A 16,733-nucleotide genomic window follows, 5' to 3' on the forward strand; every position below is an offset into this window, starting at 1 on the left:
GTCCTGGGACCAATGTCCCAGGGCCAGCACCAGTGGGGCCCAGAGCAGGGCACACAGGCTGGCAGGGGTCTGTGGAGCCGGGCTGGACTGCACCAGCAGAGAGAGGGGGGAGCTGGCCCGGCTCCGTAGAGCTCCTGCTGGCTGGGACCCTGCGCTCCTGATGCCCTGCTCTGGACCCCACTGGCACTGGCCCCAGGACACCGGTGCGGGCCCTGTGCTCCCGCTGGCTCCCAGCTCACTCACTCCCAGTACCCCCCAGTTCTGTAGTACAGGCAGGGGGCAGTGCACAGCCCTGACCCCCTGCCGGCCCCTCACCCACCCCGTGCCTGGCGCTCCCTGCTGCACCCACCCGCAGTCCACACGGGGCTGTCTGGAGCAGGCACAGGCAGCCCCATGCAGGCTGCAAGTGGCTACAGCGCGGGGCACTGGCCACAGTGCAAATGAGGGGCTGCTTTTCCCCGTGCTCAGCACCAACTTTGTAACCTGGCCCTGCTGCCAGCCTGGGCCCCATGCTGACAGCCCCTGTTGGGGCTGCGTGCGGTGACAGCAGCTGTGGCCCCCCTGCTTGCCGTGCCGGACAGTGTTTGCTGCTGCCTGCCCGGAGCTTGCGTGCAGGGCAGCCCAGAGGCAAGAGTGTCAAACACTGCCCGGCACAGCAAGCGGGGGGGGCTGCAGCTGCTGTCGCTGTGCACGGCCCTGACAAGCGAGCCCGGAGCCAGCAGCTCCTCCCCTGCCCCATGGCCGGCACTCCCGGCTGCAGCCACTCACAGCCCGCGGGGTTGTCCAGAGCAGGCACAGGCAGCCCTTCTGCGGGCTGCGTGCGACTGCAGTGCGAGGTGTCGGGCATGGGGCGGGGAAGGGGCCGCTTCCCCCCCGCGCTTGGCTTTTCCCTGTGCTCCTTTCCTGCCCATGGTCCTCCCTTCCCCTCCCCTCCCCCCCCTTCCCCTTTCACCTGCGGTTCCGGTGCGGGGCAGCCACGTGTCCATGTGGTCTCAGGCCAGAAGCCCCAGCTGGGGCTGCCGGCTGAGTAGGCCTCGCTGTTGTGGGAGCCTGCTGGGCTTCCCCTGGGTCCTGCTACTCTTGGTTCCTGTCATTTTTTACAGGAACCAAAGACAGATAAATATTAATTTTCTAATTTTTTTAGGGGCCCTGCGGGCTGGGTGCAGCCCATGGGCCGTATTTTGCCCACCCCTGATGTATGAGTTGGGATAATACAAGTCTCCCTATGTAACTGTAGCAGGCATGCTCCACAACAGAAATGGAGGGAGAAGCCAGAAGAAGAGGAAAAATGTTTAAACTAACCTGCAGCTGCCGCTTGTCTGGAGAGAGGATTTTAAAAGCTGGAGGAAACACTGGAGAGTACAAGAGGAAAACGCATCATATCCCAACAACCTGGCGTCATTCTCTTACAAAGCAGTGTGTCTGTGTAGATAAACTGAATTCTCATACTGCAGTTCCCCAAGCCATTTTGAGCCTGTTTTGATTTAACCCTTCTTTCTGAGTTTCCCATAGACAATGTACATAAAGAAAATAAATACAAGAAGAGTTTTCATTAGCTTTAATGGCCTTAAGAGTCTCGTGCATGTTTTTACAGCAAAATTGTGACCTGGAGCCTGACCAAATAAACTTGTTTTCCTAATGTCAGGTTCAGGTTTTGGAGCTTCCATCCAAGACATCAGTCTGTACCTTGAAGCCAGAGGCAGGTGCCAAACTGGGCATGCCCATGTGTCTGAAGCTATGGCAGGTAAGGCAACCAGGCTTACTAATTGTGAAATGTTTTCCCTGTGATTCATTCATATAAAGCATATGAATCTTTCTTCACTCAGATTCTGATTTATTGTCAAACCAATCAAGTAATTATACTATTAAAAGGTGGGAGGAGGGGGAGAGATTCGTGAACATCCTTAATGTAACTTCTGGCTTTCCAAGCTTTAATGGAAGATACATGATCTGCAAATACTTACTGAAAGCTTTGTAACCTTAGGATAGATACTTTTTTTTTTTTTGCATCAGTCAAGAAGAAATGAGTGATGTATAGAAGCCAATCTTTTGATACACATAAAAGGTGCTGAGAAATGAGTAAGGTATTAAAAATAGTAATTTTAAAGGCAGGTTGTGCTCATTTTCTCCAACCCCACCAGCTGGAGAGCAGGTTATTGAACATTTTTATTCTAGACGTGCAGCATGGGTGAAGTGTTTAAGACTTATGTCTGCTTTGAACAAGAAAGGAGAATATTGTTTTTCCCAAAAAAAGGTGTTAATGACTTCTGAGGTGGAGGTTGTAAATGAATAATTGAGAAACATAGAGTTTAAATTATTTCCCCTATATCTTACAAGCAGTCAGTGGCAGTGAGAGAGAGAGAACTTCATGGTCTAACCATTTAGACCATGTTGCTTGCTGTTTGTTAGTGCCACATTATTGCAGATGATTTGTAATATAAAAAAAATACTTAAACACTGATTCTAGCATTGATTTACACTCAGAATTCCTACCGACTTGTGAGGCAACTCCTTGTGAGCAGTTGTGGGGTTGGGGCAAGCATCTTGGGGGCCCAGTCTTGCTCCCTCCACAGACAAAGGAGTTTTGCTATTGACTTAACCAAAGTAGGATGTGCCTCTAGACTGAACTCCATAGTAGACTTAAAGATGTATATAAAATCAGAAAAATAAAAATAGAATAATTATATTTTAACTGAGCCAATTATGTCTTTAAGAACGGTAATAAATGTTGAGTTCTCGATGGGAATTAATGGGGATGTCTGTGTTCAAAAAATTAAATAGCATGAAGGTAACCAAGAAAATATGCATAGTATTTAGCATTTACTGGCTTTGTAAACTATTTTCTACAACTTGTCCTTTCTAATATGTATTAATATCACTGTTTTCCTAGACACAGTTACAAAATCTTAATTTTAGGTAGTTTTAGTTGTGCTGCTGATCTAGGTTGGAGAATTGTTGATTCAGCATGACCTACAATCATTATTATGATTATATGGTAATAGTCATTATTATTGTTATGCTATGCTTATGTAAATTAGATGTATTCATATAACGTAGGAGGGGAAAAAATTAAAGCTACTTGTTGGTTTTTGAGAAATAACATCTTTTCCCAACTTCTGCTGCTTGTCATTGATCTTCTGTTTCTACCTTATGTGAACTGGATTGCATTTTAGCTAGAGTGTGTTCTCTATTATAGTAAAATTCTAAAATAAATGTATAAATGCTTTCAAGGAAGGATGATTTTGTGTATAAAAAGCATAGGCCTAGTCATAGGAAAATGTGAACACCTTTCCAAGCACTTGCACACACTCAGTGACTTCAGGAATTCACACTTCACAACAGATTCTGTAGCATAGGGTGGATAATCCTTCTTTACTTCAGTTTCTCTTAGGGTTAATGAATTGATGTTTGTAAAGCAGTTTTGAAACCTTTAGTGCAGAAGTGCAAATTAATGTATCTAACAGTTAAACAGTATTTTCCTTTAGTTTTTGCATTCATTGGGAAGTAGCCTGGTGGTTTCCTCATTGTCAGTGTCTGCATTAAACCGCAGACTAAATGAACACCATCGCCTGTATCACTGTGTCCTTCTGCGTGCTTATTTCAAAACGATCTGTGTATGAAATTATATACTTCACTGGCAGCAGCTTCAGTTAGAAACATAGCTGTAGAGTGGGAGGAAATTGGGGGTTAGATTAGGCTTGTGGCTTGAGCTGCATTGGCTTCTCCTGAGTAATTAAAAAGCTGGCATCAGCCTATTCTGTTGTTTTGGGAGTAAAGCAAAATTATATTTGAAAAAATCATATTTTGCTAATTCTCTTGGTAAAAGAAGCAGTTCATATGATTGGGTATAGTATCTTCACCTCCCATGATGGATCATATTTGTAAACATATGCGGTATGTATGTATATACAGACATACCTGATTGTCCCTCCAGGCTCCTGCTGTCCTGCCATTACTATTTGGGTTGGGTAGGATTTGCAAACGTAGGATAGTTGTCTCTTCAGATTTTTTTTTCCCCAGTTCCTGGGAAAGGCACTGTGTTGTGTAATGTCTGCAAACAATTTGACAGGAATAATGCATGTAGAAACTGGAAATGCAGAGTTATTACTTTATATAAACTATAGCAATTATTCTTCCAGAGTTGACAGCAAATCACGTTTTCTTCCTTCCTTGACAGTTATCCAATGCAACAACAACAAAATGTTCTGCTGAGGAGAAACAATGATTTATTTAAAAAATTCCCCCTGAAACCAGAACATGAGTAGTGAAAGATTTGAGGTTTGGGATTTTTAAAATTTTTTTTAATGAGGTCCATTATTAGCGATTGAAGCGAATAAGCTAGTGTGATCCCAGCTGCTTTGCAAGGTAGAGATCAAATCTAGTAATCTAGTTGGTTTAAATAAACATATGGTATAGCTTTGCACGTACATCAGTAAATATGTCTGCATAATATGTATAAACATCCTGTGATTTGTGTTACCCTGAAAAAAAATAGTTCCTTTCCTTCATGGAAAGCATTGCATGTCTTTTGTTTAAACAAAGCCAGTTTGGGCTCTTGTCTGCAAATTATTGTTATTTTCAAAAGAAATCTTTGGGCCACATTGTCAAAACATTCTTGGCATCCAGTAGTTTTGATTGTTTTTAACAGGGACTGATGGGAGATAAACTCCTATGAAATGCTGACCACTAAGAAGACAACAAAGAACCTGAGCTAGCCTAAAGATAATTAGTTTTCTTGGCTAGTGGAATATACCCCAGGGCCATTGCCATAATGAAATCACGCCCCAGCAATCGAGCTGTACAAATAATTGATTTCTTACTCAAAGAAATTGCCCTGAGTTTTTTGTAAAGACATTTTATTTGACCCCATATTTAGTTTCATTTTTCAGATGTTCTTAAATATTTTCTTAAATTTAGGCTAATTCTGAGGATGAAAGTGTCTTTCTAAAACTAAAGAGTGAAACTTTTAATTCTGAGAATGTTCAGATGAAACATCCTGACTTTTTCTTAGTGCCTTTCAACTCTTCTTGTTCAACCAAAATCCATCAGATGCCATTGACATGAATTTGCATACGTTATTGCTGAAACTCAAGCTACATTATTTTGACAATAAAATATTCAGCTGACAAACTCCCTAGCTTCAGGAGGCATGGCTATTCATATAAATGCCTCATAGCAGAAAATGAGCCTTGCTTTTAAAAAAGAAAGAGGTCCTATGGGTTAAGGAATGAGACATATCCAGCCTTTATTGGGGATCAAGTCCAGTGGGGGTGTTCACACACACAGGGACTTGGGCAGTGCCTGTTCATAACGGGGTGCTGGAGACCTCTATTTTTTAGTATTAAGAGGTTACTCTATGTAGCCACATGGTCTGTGAAGCTTGTCCCCTTGCTTCTGAATTCTCCTTGAACTAAATTCTGGAAGTTTAGCACTTAAACTGCCAGCATTCATGAAGGTCCACTTTTCATTCTCTTCCATTACTGAATGAAGCTCTTACTTGTCAGGCTACCCGTTTTTTAATAGTTGATCTCCTCCTAAAATGTGTTTTAATTAGTGTGTGAGGCATCTGGAAAATGTAATGATGAGATTTTGATGAGTAGAGATTTGTGTCATATTAATGATACTTTGGCTAGTTAAGAGAAACTGTATGTGAACATAAGATACTAGTAATAATTTATCCTTTAAAAACTTGCTAGATTTTTATTTTATACAAGAACTCCAAGCCCAGGAAAATTATAGTGGTAGCAGGTATGTTTTGAAAGAATAAAATATGTTTGCATGTGCATTGCTAAATGAAGACATCCCTATATATGCTGATGTCAAATCCTGGGTCTCTTTTAATGAATTTTTCTCTATTAAAGATGTAGCCAGTGTTAACAGATGCTTGTTTTTCAGTTGCTTTTCATTAGGGATTTGCATCCTCACTCACATGACCCGTTACCACTTAAGGGATCATTAGTCTTTTGGCTAGTGCCATGATGAATATTTTCCTTAAGTGTGACATGTAATCCAGTAACGTTCCCTTCCTTGAGTTATTTCAGAGGCTTAAATAAATTAGGTGTCTGCCCGGGGTGCCATGCCCTTTGGCCTGTGACATCATTAATCAAAATATCTCTCAATTGGTTACAGTGGGATTCAGACGCCACTATTAACTCTTTGCTAACAAATGGAGAGAGATTTTTGGGCCTGAAATGACACAGTGTAGGTGCAGAATTTTTTGTCATGCAGGTTTTTTGGCAACAAAAGAAAAGTAGAACCTCGTTAGCATAATAGAGGGGCAAAAGTAATCCAAGAGATTATGTATAATTGGAAAACAGCATGAAAGTGTTGTGAGAAGGTAAAGCATGTGGCCTGGTACAATATTGGACATGTCCGTTGGGTGTTCTATCAGAAATGATTCTGAAAATTTGGCTCTAATAGTATGGAGGTAAGAAGCCCAAGTCAGAATTGTAAGGTTCTGAAATCTTCAGGATAATGTGTTTGAGTCCAGTAATTTTGAGGGAGTTTTTGTTATGTAAATAATTACTTTTCAGTTGCTGAGTATTTGAGAAATGATTTCTCAGTAATTATTCTGGATAAATACCCAGAATAAATGCCCAAAAGGGCAGTACCAGAGGTTGCCTTTAGTGTTAGCATTCTGAGCTTTGTGCTCGCACCTATTCATTCTCTAGGTCACTTTTTCATTACTTTTTCCTGGTACTTGACCTAAAGTCTTATTTGGAAAAAGGAAGAACCAATAATGATTCTCATTTCATGTTTTTCCCCTCCTCTCCCTGTTTCTGAACAGCCTGGCTTTGGGGCATGTCCTTTCCTTATGGCTGGCTATGAGGATGGATCCGTGATCCTATGGAATTTATCAATGGGAAAAATGTTGAGTCGGCTTGCTTGCCACCAGGAGCCAGTGATGAGCCTTGACTTTGACTCGGAGAAGGCCAAGGGGGTCTCGGGTTCATCTGAGAAGGTGCTTAGCGTCTGGAGCCTCGATGAACAGCAGAACTTAAAGGTCAGGATTGTTGGCCCCTTAGTGTCATTTATCCCGCTTTGCACTAACAGTTTGATAGACTAAAAAAATATTTAGTCGTGAAGAGGAGTTGTTGCAGATCTCCAGCTAATTAATCACAGACTGGTTAGAATGCAAGGGGCTGGCTGTGCTAGATGGCTAGTCAGAGAAGGGTGATGTGGTTTTTCTTAAACTTGTCACGTGTTTCTGGTTTTTTACCAAGGCTGTAAGAGGCACATAAGGCTAGCATTCTTTGAGCCATCACTTTTGTACCTTAATATATCATTGCCCTCTTGTAGAAAGTGCAGGACACCCCAAATTTTATAAATGAAGTGGTTTTACTATAAAGTAAAGGCTTGTTTTCTGAAGGGCTCTGCTGGAAAGTATAGAGCTTTCCTTTGACATTAGGGAAAACAGATGTGACTTGGAAATTCTTTACAAATAAAAGATAGTAGGTGACCATCTGGGTTAGGTGGCTTTGAAAATTCCAACCTCAGATCTCAAAACAAGTTTCTAATATATCAGTTTATATGCTTTTCTCAATACTGCAATGGGATGGTTGCTTGATTAGCCCATTCCTAAAAATCCATTAAGAACTATGGATCTCAGCAGTATCAGAAGGAAAGGATCTATCACAACTACATAGGGGAGCATGATAAGAGTAAAAATGAATTCAGGTACAATTCACCTCCCCTTGGCAGAGGCAAACATAGGCCTTACTCTAGATCCCAGTTTAGACTTCCTTATGAGAGGTTGCTGGGTTTGGCGTCCTCTGCCATTGCTTTATGTGACACCACTGCAGGAGTTCAGCCTCCTGCAGCCCCTAATGCAGTGGTTCTCAACCTTTTTGTAGCAGGACCCATTTGTAAACATCGATGGCCAGTCCCAACCCAGTAAATAGTTTAAATAGAAAACTGTCCTGTGGCCCTGCTAGCGCCCTTCACTCCCTACCCACTGGCCCCACCCTCAGGCTCCAGCCCCTCTACTCCCCCTGTGTGGGGCAAGGGAGGGCACGTGCTCTCCAGATTTGTGCAGCCCTGTGCCCACTGTGAGCGCAGCCTGGCCAGACTGGCATGGGCAGAAGCTGCTTCTGCAGTCTAGTGGGAGGGATCTGGCGTGGGAGGTTCCACCAGGCTGCAGCCCCATGCCTGCTGTGGGCTCATAAATCTGGGAGGTCATATGCTCCTCCCCCCCCCACACACCACCCCCAACATGTTGCCTATTCCACCTTCCCCTCTAAATTTACCTGCAGGGAGCTGTGGGGGCTGCTCCATGCTGCTGGGCTGCCACATGAATGTGTGCCCTCACACTTGCTCGTGGTGCCCCCTGCCTTATTGCCCTCCCCCAAGCCCCAGTCAGCCCTTTGTAGGCTGGAACTCTGCCAGCCTGCAAGAGGAAACCCACAGTTTTTCACATTTTTCCTCATTTTAAAGGAGAATCCATTTTTAGAGTCCGTTTTTGACCCTTTCACATATTCTTGCCACCCACTTTTGGGTTACAACCCACAGGTTGATAAACACTGCCCTAATGAATGGTTCTCTGGCTTCTTCAGAGTTCCTTCCTGGCATCTTCACCAAGGTCCTGAAAAAACCCACCTCTAGTCAGCAAGCCTCAACTCCCTTTTCTAATGGTCTCTCACCCCTGACGGCACTTGTAGAATCATTCCTGGGTGGCTCCTAGCAAACGAACAGGCCTTTACAGAGTCTTTGCAAGTTAAATTTGATGTGCAACCACAGGTTTTGGTAAGGGCTGCCCACTGTGGGCTTGGGCTCCCCACCCTGCTGCTGTCCCCACCCTGCTGCTCTCCCTCCATCTCTATGGCCCAGTGGGTGGGACCTGGCACAGCGGGGCAGAGCGGGACTGGGTGGGGATGCTCCTTGCTGTGTCACCCTGACAAAGTGCTCCCTGCCTGCCCAGCAGCAGTGGGGGTGGTGACGCAGGGTTGTGCCCCTTCCTATTGCTGGGAGCACCTTGTCAGGGTGGCATGGGTCTTGCAGCAGCAGCAACATGCTTTCCTGCCATGCTGGGTCCCACCCACTGGGCTGTGGAGGACCCAGGGAGAGGGCAGCAGGGTGGGGAGTCTGAGTCTGCAGCAGGCAGCCCATACCTGCCCTGTGCACAGATCTGGGTGGCATGTGGTCCCATATCCACCCCCAGGAGTGTGCACAGCAGCAGGGAGCCCAACCCCCCCACACCCCACCCCCTGGATGAGCTGCCTGCAGCCCTGTCCCACTCCTTGCTGGGACCCTGTGTCTGCACATTCCAGCCCTGGGTGCCAAGCCCCATGCACTGCCTTGCTGGGCAGCAGCCCCAGCCCTGTCCAACTACCTCCCTCCCTGTGGGGGCCTCAATCCCCCCTTCCCCCACCAGACTCACCTGCAGGAGCTGCTCTTCCAGCTGCCTGGCATGTACATGCACATGCACATGGAGTCCCCTGCCTGACCACCCTCCTCCCAGCCCCTTGCAGGCTGAGCACTGCCATCCTGCAGAGAGCTCTTTGTAAAAGTGGAAAATCCATGTATTTCTCCATTAAAATGAGAAATCCGTGTTTTTCTCAGTTAAAAGGGAAAAACCTGCATTTTTTCTGTGGGAAACAGAAAACCTGGATTCCTGTTGATAACCTATAGCTGAGACTGCATTGTGAGAAACAATATCTTACTTGTCAGGCTAGTGTCAAGGAAAAAAAATCCCAAAGTAGGAGATAGTATCATGAAAGCAAACCCCAGAGTTCTTCATTTCAGAGTATGCAGGTATTGTTTTCATGCAAGATACAGCCCCAAATGTTGTGTTCCTAGCAGAGGCATGGTTGATTACTGAGCTGACAGTGGTTTTCCTTAAGTGAAGTGCTGTTTAAGTACAAGACATTATAATGTGTAAATAATCATTTTTATTTGGTGCATAGTGTAAATCCACAAATAAAACTAGAATAAATAAAAAACATCTCTCACACAAACACTAGAAATAGTCAAGGAGGCAGATTAAGTTTTTTCCGCTGTTGCATTAATAATACAAACCAGATGGGGACTTTTCTTGACATTCCAGGTACCTGAGGCAATAGTAGCATTTGGAAAGCCACTCAGTGGCACACTTTTTACTTTAAAATGTCTTAATAGCTAAACTTGGTACAGGGGTATCTGCCTTCAGAGAAATGATGATGCAGGGATGATACCGCTGTGCTGTTTCGTGTGGCAGCGTTCCAGTGTGGCAGTGAATGGATGATGAAGGTGACTACTTACTTTATCCACAAAAGGAAGCTTAGTGCATTGTCCCATATGAGTAAATTGCTGAAGTTATTGCTATCAGTAAATGACTGGATGGGTTACAAGCTTTGAAGGAAGTAGTATAATTGAGGGCTAATGTTTGTGGCAGAGGAACATGGAAGGTAAACAGCTTCTGCAGGTGATTTAAACAGCAATGTAGAGTTGAGGCATTCAGAAATTGTAGAAGCTCTGTGAAGCATAAATGCCACCACAGACCTTCATCTTGTTAGACAAGGAGAAAAAGGAAGACTTGATAAACCACAGTGTAAACAAGCACATATGTTTTTCTTGCCCACAGAGGCTCTAAAAGTAACCTGCTGCTGCTGCTGCCTTGGCTCTTTCTTTCACAGCAAGGATGGCCCTTGAGATGGTAAATGTTTACTGGTTGGATTTTCAAGAATATTGCCTGCAACACCTTAGTGAAAAAGGGGCTGTTGGACTGTCCGTGTGCCCTGGCACAGGTCCATGTGGGAGTGCCTTCATCTTTGACTGGCCAAAACCATAAAATCCAGATCTCAGCTCTTTTGTCCTGTTTCCTTTCTGAATCATGAAGTTATTTTTTCTAGTTAGGAAAGACTTTGGTGACTGTAGTTGTTGCCTCTACAATACTACAGGAAACGAACCCTCCCCTTCCCTACCCCCTGCAAAACTAGAGTATCCTCTGGCTACAAATACCCTGAGTGTGTGTTCAGGACGTTACAGGAGGTTCCCTTTCCCTCACACTCGCCCTGTCTGGATGGATGTTGCTGTTACCCACTGTTATTCCCTCACTGTCAAGCTGTGACTTGCTGCAGACAGGCAATTCCACCTACTCCTTGCTTTCAGTTTCTCCTGCATGGGTTTTGCCCACATACGCTCACAACTGTTATAAGGTTATGTCTTCTAGCTCATAACCTCCACTACAGAGGCCACGTCTACTTTAGACATTCTTGCCAGCATACCTGTGCCTGTCCAGAATGGATTTGCCAGCAAAACCCACTGCCATTGACACAAGCTGGTGAAACTATGTTTGCTGATATATAGCTTCCTTTATTCAGGGATGCTGGAATACACTGTACTAGCAAAAATACAGCATTGCTGGTATAAACTGAACTTTCACTGGGAATAGCAAAGTGCACCTACTGTTGGTAAGGTGTTGAGGATGAGGTGTTTGTCTGACCTTAAGTTGTACTTCCATTTTTCCTCCTGTATCTCTCCTAGTTGAATTTTGGGCACATTAGAGCCAATACTTTTATTCTTCAGTCTTTGTTTGGAAACAACCCCATTTCCCAACTTACTTGGTATGAAGGATGAAGAGGTTGTGGACTCTTCATCCTCAGAGATTTTTATGACCTGCCTGGACAAAGCCTTGGGTGGGATGATCTATTTGGGAATGGTCCTGCTTTAAGCAGGGGGTTGGACTAGATCAGTGTTTCTCAACCAGTGGGGTGTGTCCCATTGGTGGAGCTCGAAAGTCATGTAGGTGGGACTTCGACTCATTGCCTGATTGAAAAAATCAGTTGTTTGCACGCTAAATAGTTGAATCAACAGATATCTCGAGCAGTGCAATTTTGTGGGGTTTTGTTTTTATCGTGGTGGGACCAGGATTTTTTGACAAAATGGTTGGTGGGATGTAAGGTGCAAAAGGTTGAGAATGGCTGGACTAGATGACCTCCTGAGGTCCTCCCAACACTAATTTTTTATGATTCTATGAAATATACTGTTCTTATACCACAATGTATATATGTTTTGGAGTTGGACTGCTGACTAAATAATTACACTGTCTGAAGTAAGTGATAAGAGTAGCAATTAGTTTGGTGTTCTGGTTAAATCTGAAGAGCTCCCAGCACTCGTTGTAACTAACTGAAAGGCTCTTTTGCTTTCTAAGTGTTTGATTCTGCAGGGTGCCCAGGGTCAAACTGTGCTAACAATCCTTGAATCAACCTATGCACGTTGCAGGTTGTGATCCAAGAGTTGTTTAACAATAATAAGGAGCTCCCCAGCTTAAAATCAGTCATCCATTCATCATCTACTCCTCTCTGGGTGCATCTACACAAGATGCTATGTTGCCATAGCAACAAGCTATGGCAACATACCATCAGCGAGCACGAACCATGAAGCCAATGCTACAGCACAGTAGCGACAAGCTACTGCGCAGGAGGGTTGGAAATGACCTATGCGCTGCCAGAAGTGCGCAGTAACAGCAGTTACTGTGCAGTCATTTAGCAAGGACTAAATGACTGCGCAGTAACAACTGCAGTCGGGCGCGTGTATAGACGCAGCCTCTGTGTAGCATGAACAAAGGGTTTCCAGAACAAGTGCTGGAAATACAAATATGCTAATACTGTGAACTAGTTCCTGGAAGCACTCCTTTCTCAAGGCTTTGCACAGAATGGCATCACAGCTGCCTGTGTTTTTTGAGGGAAGCTTCCTCGGTAGGAATGAGCAGCGACGTAGTTTAATGCTAGGCCAAAACTCCTGCATGGGAATCTTGCTGAAGTCTGAAAATGAATGGCCGTGGCTCTGAACTGGCAGTTCAAGCTAAGCTCCAGGAATAGCTGAGTGGAAGAGTCAGGTTTTCACACATAATAATCCATTTTTCAGTCACAGCAAAATGTAAACTGCATTTAACACACCTAATAAATGTACCAGGTGCTTTCTTAGAGACCGTGCTGAGGTGGAATCTCATCACCTACTGGTCGAAAAGGTCATTTCCATCTGCCTACTGTTATCCAACTGCGTCCCATAACTATTCGCACACAGGGTAAAAAGCTAGTAGTCAGATTGCCACCTGCATGTGTTTGTCACCTTTTAAATCCCAAAGGGTTTGTTTTTATAAGCACATTTTAAATAACTTAGTCTGTTCTGTGACTGCCCCTTAGGTTCACAAAACACATGAACTCATCAATTCTGGGATCTCTGATGTTACCATCCGCCAGGACAGGAAGATACTGGCAACGGCAGGTTGGGATTATCGCATCAGGATCTTTGGCTGGAAGAAAATGAAGCCATTGGCAGTGCTGGACTTCCATACTGCAACCGTCCACTGTGTGTCCTTCTCAGATCACAGCAGGCCTAGTGAAAGACTTCTGGCAGCTGGCTCCAAAGACCACCGCATTAGTATCTGGTCACTGTACAATCAAACATGAGAGGTGCTTGCTTATCCTGTGGACTGAAAAAAACAAATTAAAACTGTTCCTGGAATATGATGAAAAACTGGAGCTAAAATCTACTGGGGGCTGGGCGGGTGGGCATGGAGATCAAGGTCCCAGGAGGTGAATTCTTCGACCACTTGTTTGCTATGGAAAATGAAATTGGAGGGGAGAGTTAATGTCAAAAAGGGGAAAAAAGGATCACCCTTTAGTTTTGACCCGGGAATTGTGGCAGTCTAGGGTTCTGCTATGGGCCATGCCACCGAGCTCTGCTGGTACGTTCTTTGTCAGCTGCCCCATCCGTACAATGGATACTGCACCCATCTTGCAGGAGTGTGGTGGGGCTAGAATGATCCATTTATATGTCTTATGTGCATCCAGGAGTCTCAGTAAGTACAAGGTGTCATTGTTTCCTGTGAATTGACCCCCATTAAACCATCCCCAGTGCTTATTGTCAGTACTTTTTCTTCCTCGTAGCTGAAGGACTATTTGATTTGTTCTCTTTTGTCAGTTCCTAACTTAACACAACAGGCAAGACTAGGGACAGCGCATTGAATAGCAACATCCAAAAGACTTGAGAGCAAGATGTCAAGAGTCCATCTTGTATAATACTGGTGTACAAACAAAACATGAGACCTCATCTCAGTACCCCTTCTTCAGATGCGTGGGTGATATTGGTGAAGTTTTCCTTAAGACCCATCTCCTATTACAGGACATAGAACCATGTTCCAACAAGGCTTTTACTTAGGAAACGTGTTCTTTCACAATGTTTTGAAGCCTTGTCTCCCACTGAAATGCATTTCTGTAGTTCTTCCTATGTAGAAAATTGTATGGAAGTTTCCTTGTCATGCAAGAATTGGTTGAGGCCCAGTCCACAGGGATCCTGTGCCAGTCATGGGAAGTTGCATTTGCTCATTACTTCTATAGGGTATATATCTAGGATGCATATTCATGTCAGGATTTATGTATCTTCTTCCTTCTGAGCAGAAGAGAGGAGTGGGCTGTGAGTCGTCTCCACAGCACAATCTTCCATAGAGCAGCAGTTGCTGGAATACCAAAAAGCTTTCCCCCCCCCCCCCCAGCAAAAGACAGGTGTGGATTTAGGATGGAAGGGAAACCAGTGCAGCTTATTTTGTTTGAAAAAGATGGAGGTGCATCCTGTCCAATCTCAAATAAACCCTAATGTTAATACAATGCAATTGCTGCTGGATTTGCATATGATACTCCTGTCCTGCTCCTCTTGATGCTGGCAAAACTCCCCTGGACTTCAGTTACATGGGATCAACCTAAGAGCTTATCCTTCATCAGAGGGGGAGTTTTTTGACTGTGCTTGGTGTCTTTCTTACACCATTAACTATGAAACTAACCATTCATCTTTAAAGAAACATGCCTATTGATTAGGATGTTGACTTCGGAAAGAGAAAAACAGAGTGCGAGCCGTGCTGTATTGAACATTTCACTTTTTATAAAAAGTATTCAGAAGAGCAGGGACAGAAATCCAGGCCTCCCTTTCTCAGTTGTGTGTCCTACTCACCAGGCAGGGGAGGAGGGTCATCCTCCGTCTTGCTGTGAATGTTACATCATTCCATACAAAGTGGAACAGCTTCAAGAGGAGAGACAAAGGATGTCCTCTGCTACAATACATCCTTCTGTCATGGGAAAGGCACTTTTCTAGGGTGGAAGTAGAGATTCAGGTCTTCTCAGGCAGAGGAATAAATTGAATCCAGGTCTGCCTTATCTCTCATGCTCACAGAGAGAGCAAATGCTTCTCCTCCCCTGCCTGTGGCAAGGTGATAGGAGATCAAAAGACAGAGGGTCCGTGCCACCGTTTACTAAGGTGGCTCCTTGCTCACTGCTCTGATTGCTTTGGACCTCCTCCTGCCGAACTCTCCCCATGCTTTGCATAAGGAAGCAAGGCTCCTGGCTCAGCTTTGCTCTGAGAGCCAGAAATCTAAGAGTGAGGCCTGGCACATGCAGTGCTTTTGCCACGCACTTTCCACTGCAATGTGCCTGGAGTGTCTTAAATAAAAATTACTGGGATTTACATCCACACCAGGAGATATAAATTCCCTTGGTTCAGAAAGCACTTGCTCATGAAGTCACTGCACTGACAGCCTCCTTACTGCAGAAAGGCTTAATTCACAGAGCACACTGGGCTTCTCACTGAATCTGAGCTTCCTGACACTGTCTCTTGGTCTCTTTCTGTCTGGCCTTAAAGGGAGCCTTTGTGGTCCCAGTTCACCATCTATGATAACTATGGAGATGTTCGCAGTGCTCTTAAGGTATCCTGATATTTATAAACAGCTCTCAGAAGCCCAACAGACATTTGCCTTTGTGTTCAGAGTACCACTGTGGGCTGCGGGCAGGGGTTCACATGTTTTTGACAGGGTAGTTATTAAAAAAAACCCAACCCTCAATGCAAGCTCCTTCACCACATGTATTAGCATCCCTGCATGAAAAATGGCAGCGGGGGTGCTTTAAGTGCCCCTGTTGCCATTTTTCAGCACAGGAACATTGATACATGTGATGCTCCAGGTGCTTTAATAAGAGTGGCTCTGGGAGCCACTCTAATTAAAGCGCTCCCCTTATTCTCAGAGCATGTGTATAAATCCCCTTTAGTTTAATTTACACATGCATCTAAACTGAAGAGTTTGGATCTGGATCACAGGTTGGCTAGAATCTATGTAGGCTGCTTGCTCCAGGATACAGACATGAATTTTAGGCTGAACTTTCCCAGTGCAAAGGACTGAGTGTTGCTGTGGGCCCCTCTCTGTTACCACGGGACTATGACATACCTTTGCCTGATCACGTTTAGGCAACTAGAGAGCCAAATAATTCCAGAAAAACAGTAATGGCTTTTAATCAACAGTATACCTGTGTTTATCTCATTGAGTTCAGCTGACTCATCTGCTCTCTCAGAGCAAAGAACCACCTTAAGCTGGTAAAGTCAGACCTGGAATCTCACCTGTTGGAGAGGAACAGGGCGAGCCTGTACCTGGCCTGAAGGATTCAGGAGTGAAGGTGATGACAGCTAAATTATTGCAGAAAAGGCTTCCTCCCAAGAAGCTGTGTCTGGCACTGCAAAGGGGGATAATGCAACCGACATTCATGAACTAATTGAAATAAATCCTGAACACTAGCATTTGTACAGCAATTACATGGAATATTTATCACCACGGGAATGAATGCTGATCTCTGACCTTCACGCACTTCCTGGAAACAAGTCTGTTAGTTCCAAGCGCTTTCCCTTATCTGCAGGCGGTGAGGAGGGTGTCCCAGGCCTAGGCAGAGATGTGCAAGACAAGGTGGGGGAGAAGGGAGGGGAAATGAGCTGGTAGCGAG

The 16,733-nt window shown here is 44.6% G+C and overlaps 1 protein-coding gene across 8 annotated transcripts in view; it reads left to right on the forward strand.

The window, feature by feature from the left end:
• GNB1L (G protein subunit beta 1 like) overlaps nucleotides 1-16,733 on the forward strand; it is a 57,347-nt gene that overhangs the window by 35,530 nt on the left and 5,084 nt on the right. For 6 of the 8 annotated variants that reach the window (XM_019539042.1, XM_019539040.1, XM_019539045.1 and 3 more), the window contains 3 exons: nucleotides 1,646-1,744; nucleotides 6,788-7,003; nucleotides 13,122-14,585. In XM_019539042.1, the coding sequence (XP_019394587.1) occupies nucleotides 1,646-1,744; nucleotides 6,788-7,003; nucleotides 13,122-13,388 (582 nt within the window). In that variant the 3' untranslated portion in view covers nucleotides 13,389-14,585. Of the gene's footprint in view, nucleotides 1-1,645; nucleotides 1,745-6,787; nucleotides 7,004-13,121; nucleotides 14,586-16,733 lie in introns of those variants that run through there. The other 2 variants (XR_002101900.1, XM_019539046.1) reach the window with 2 other exon arrangements.

The sequence above is a fragment of the Crocodylus porosus genome, unplaced genomic scaffold (assembly GCF_001723895.1).
Source record: "Crocodylus porosus isolate Cpor-Errol unplaced genomic scaffold, CroPor_comp1, whole genome shotgun sequence".
In the NCBI taxonomy this organism is placed as follows: Eukaryota; Metazoa; Chordata; order Crocodylia; family Crocodylidae; genus Crocodylus; species Crocodylus porosus.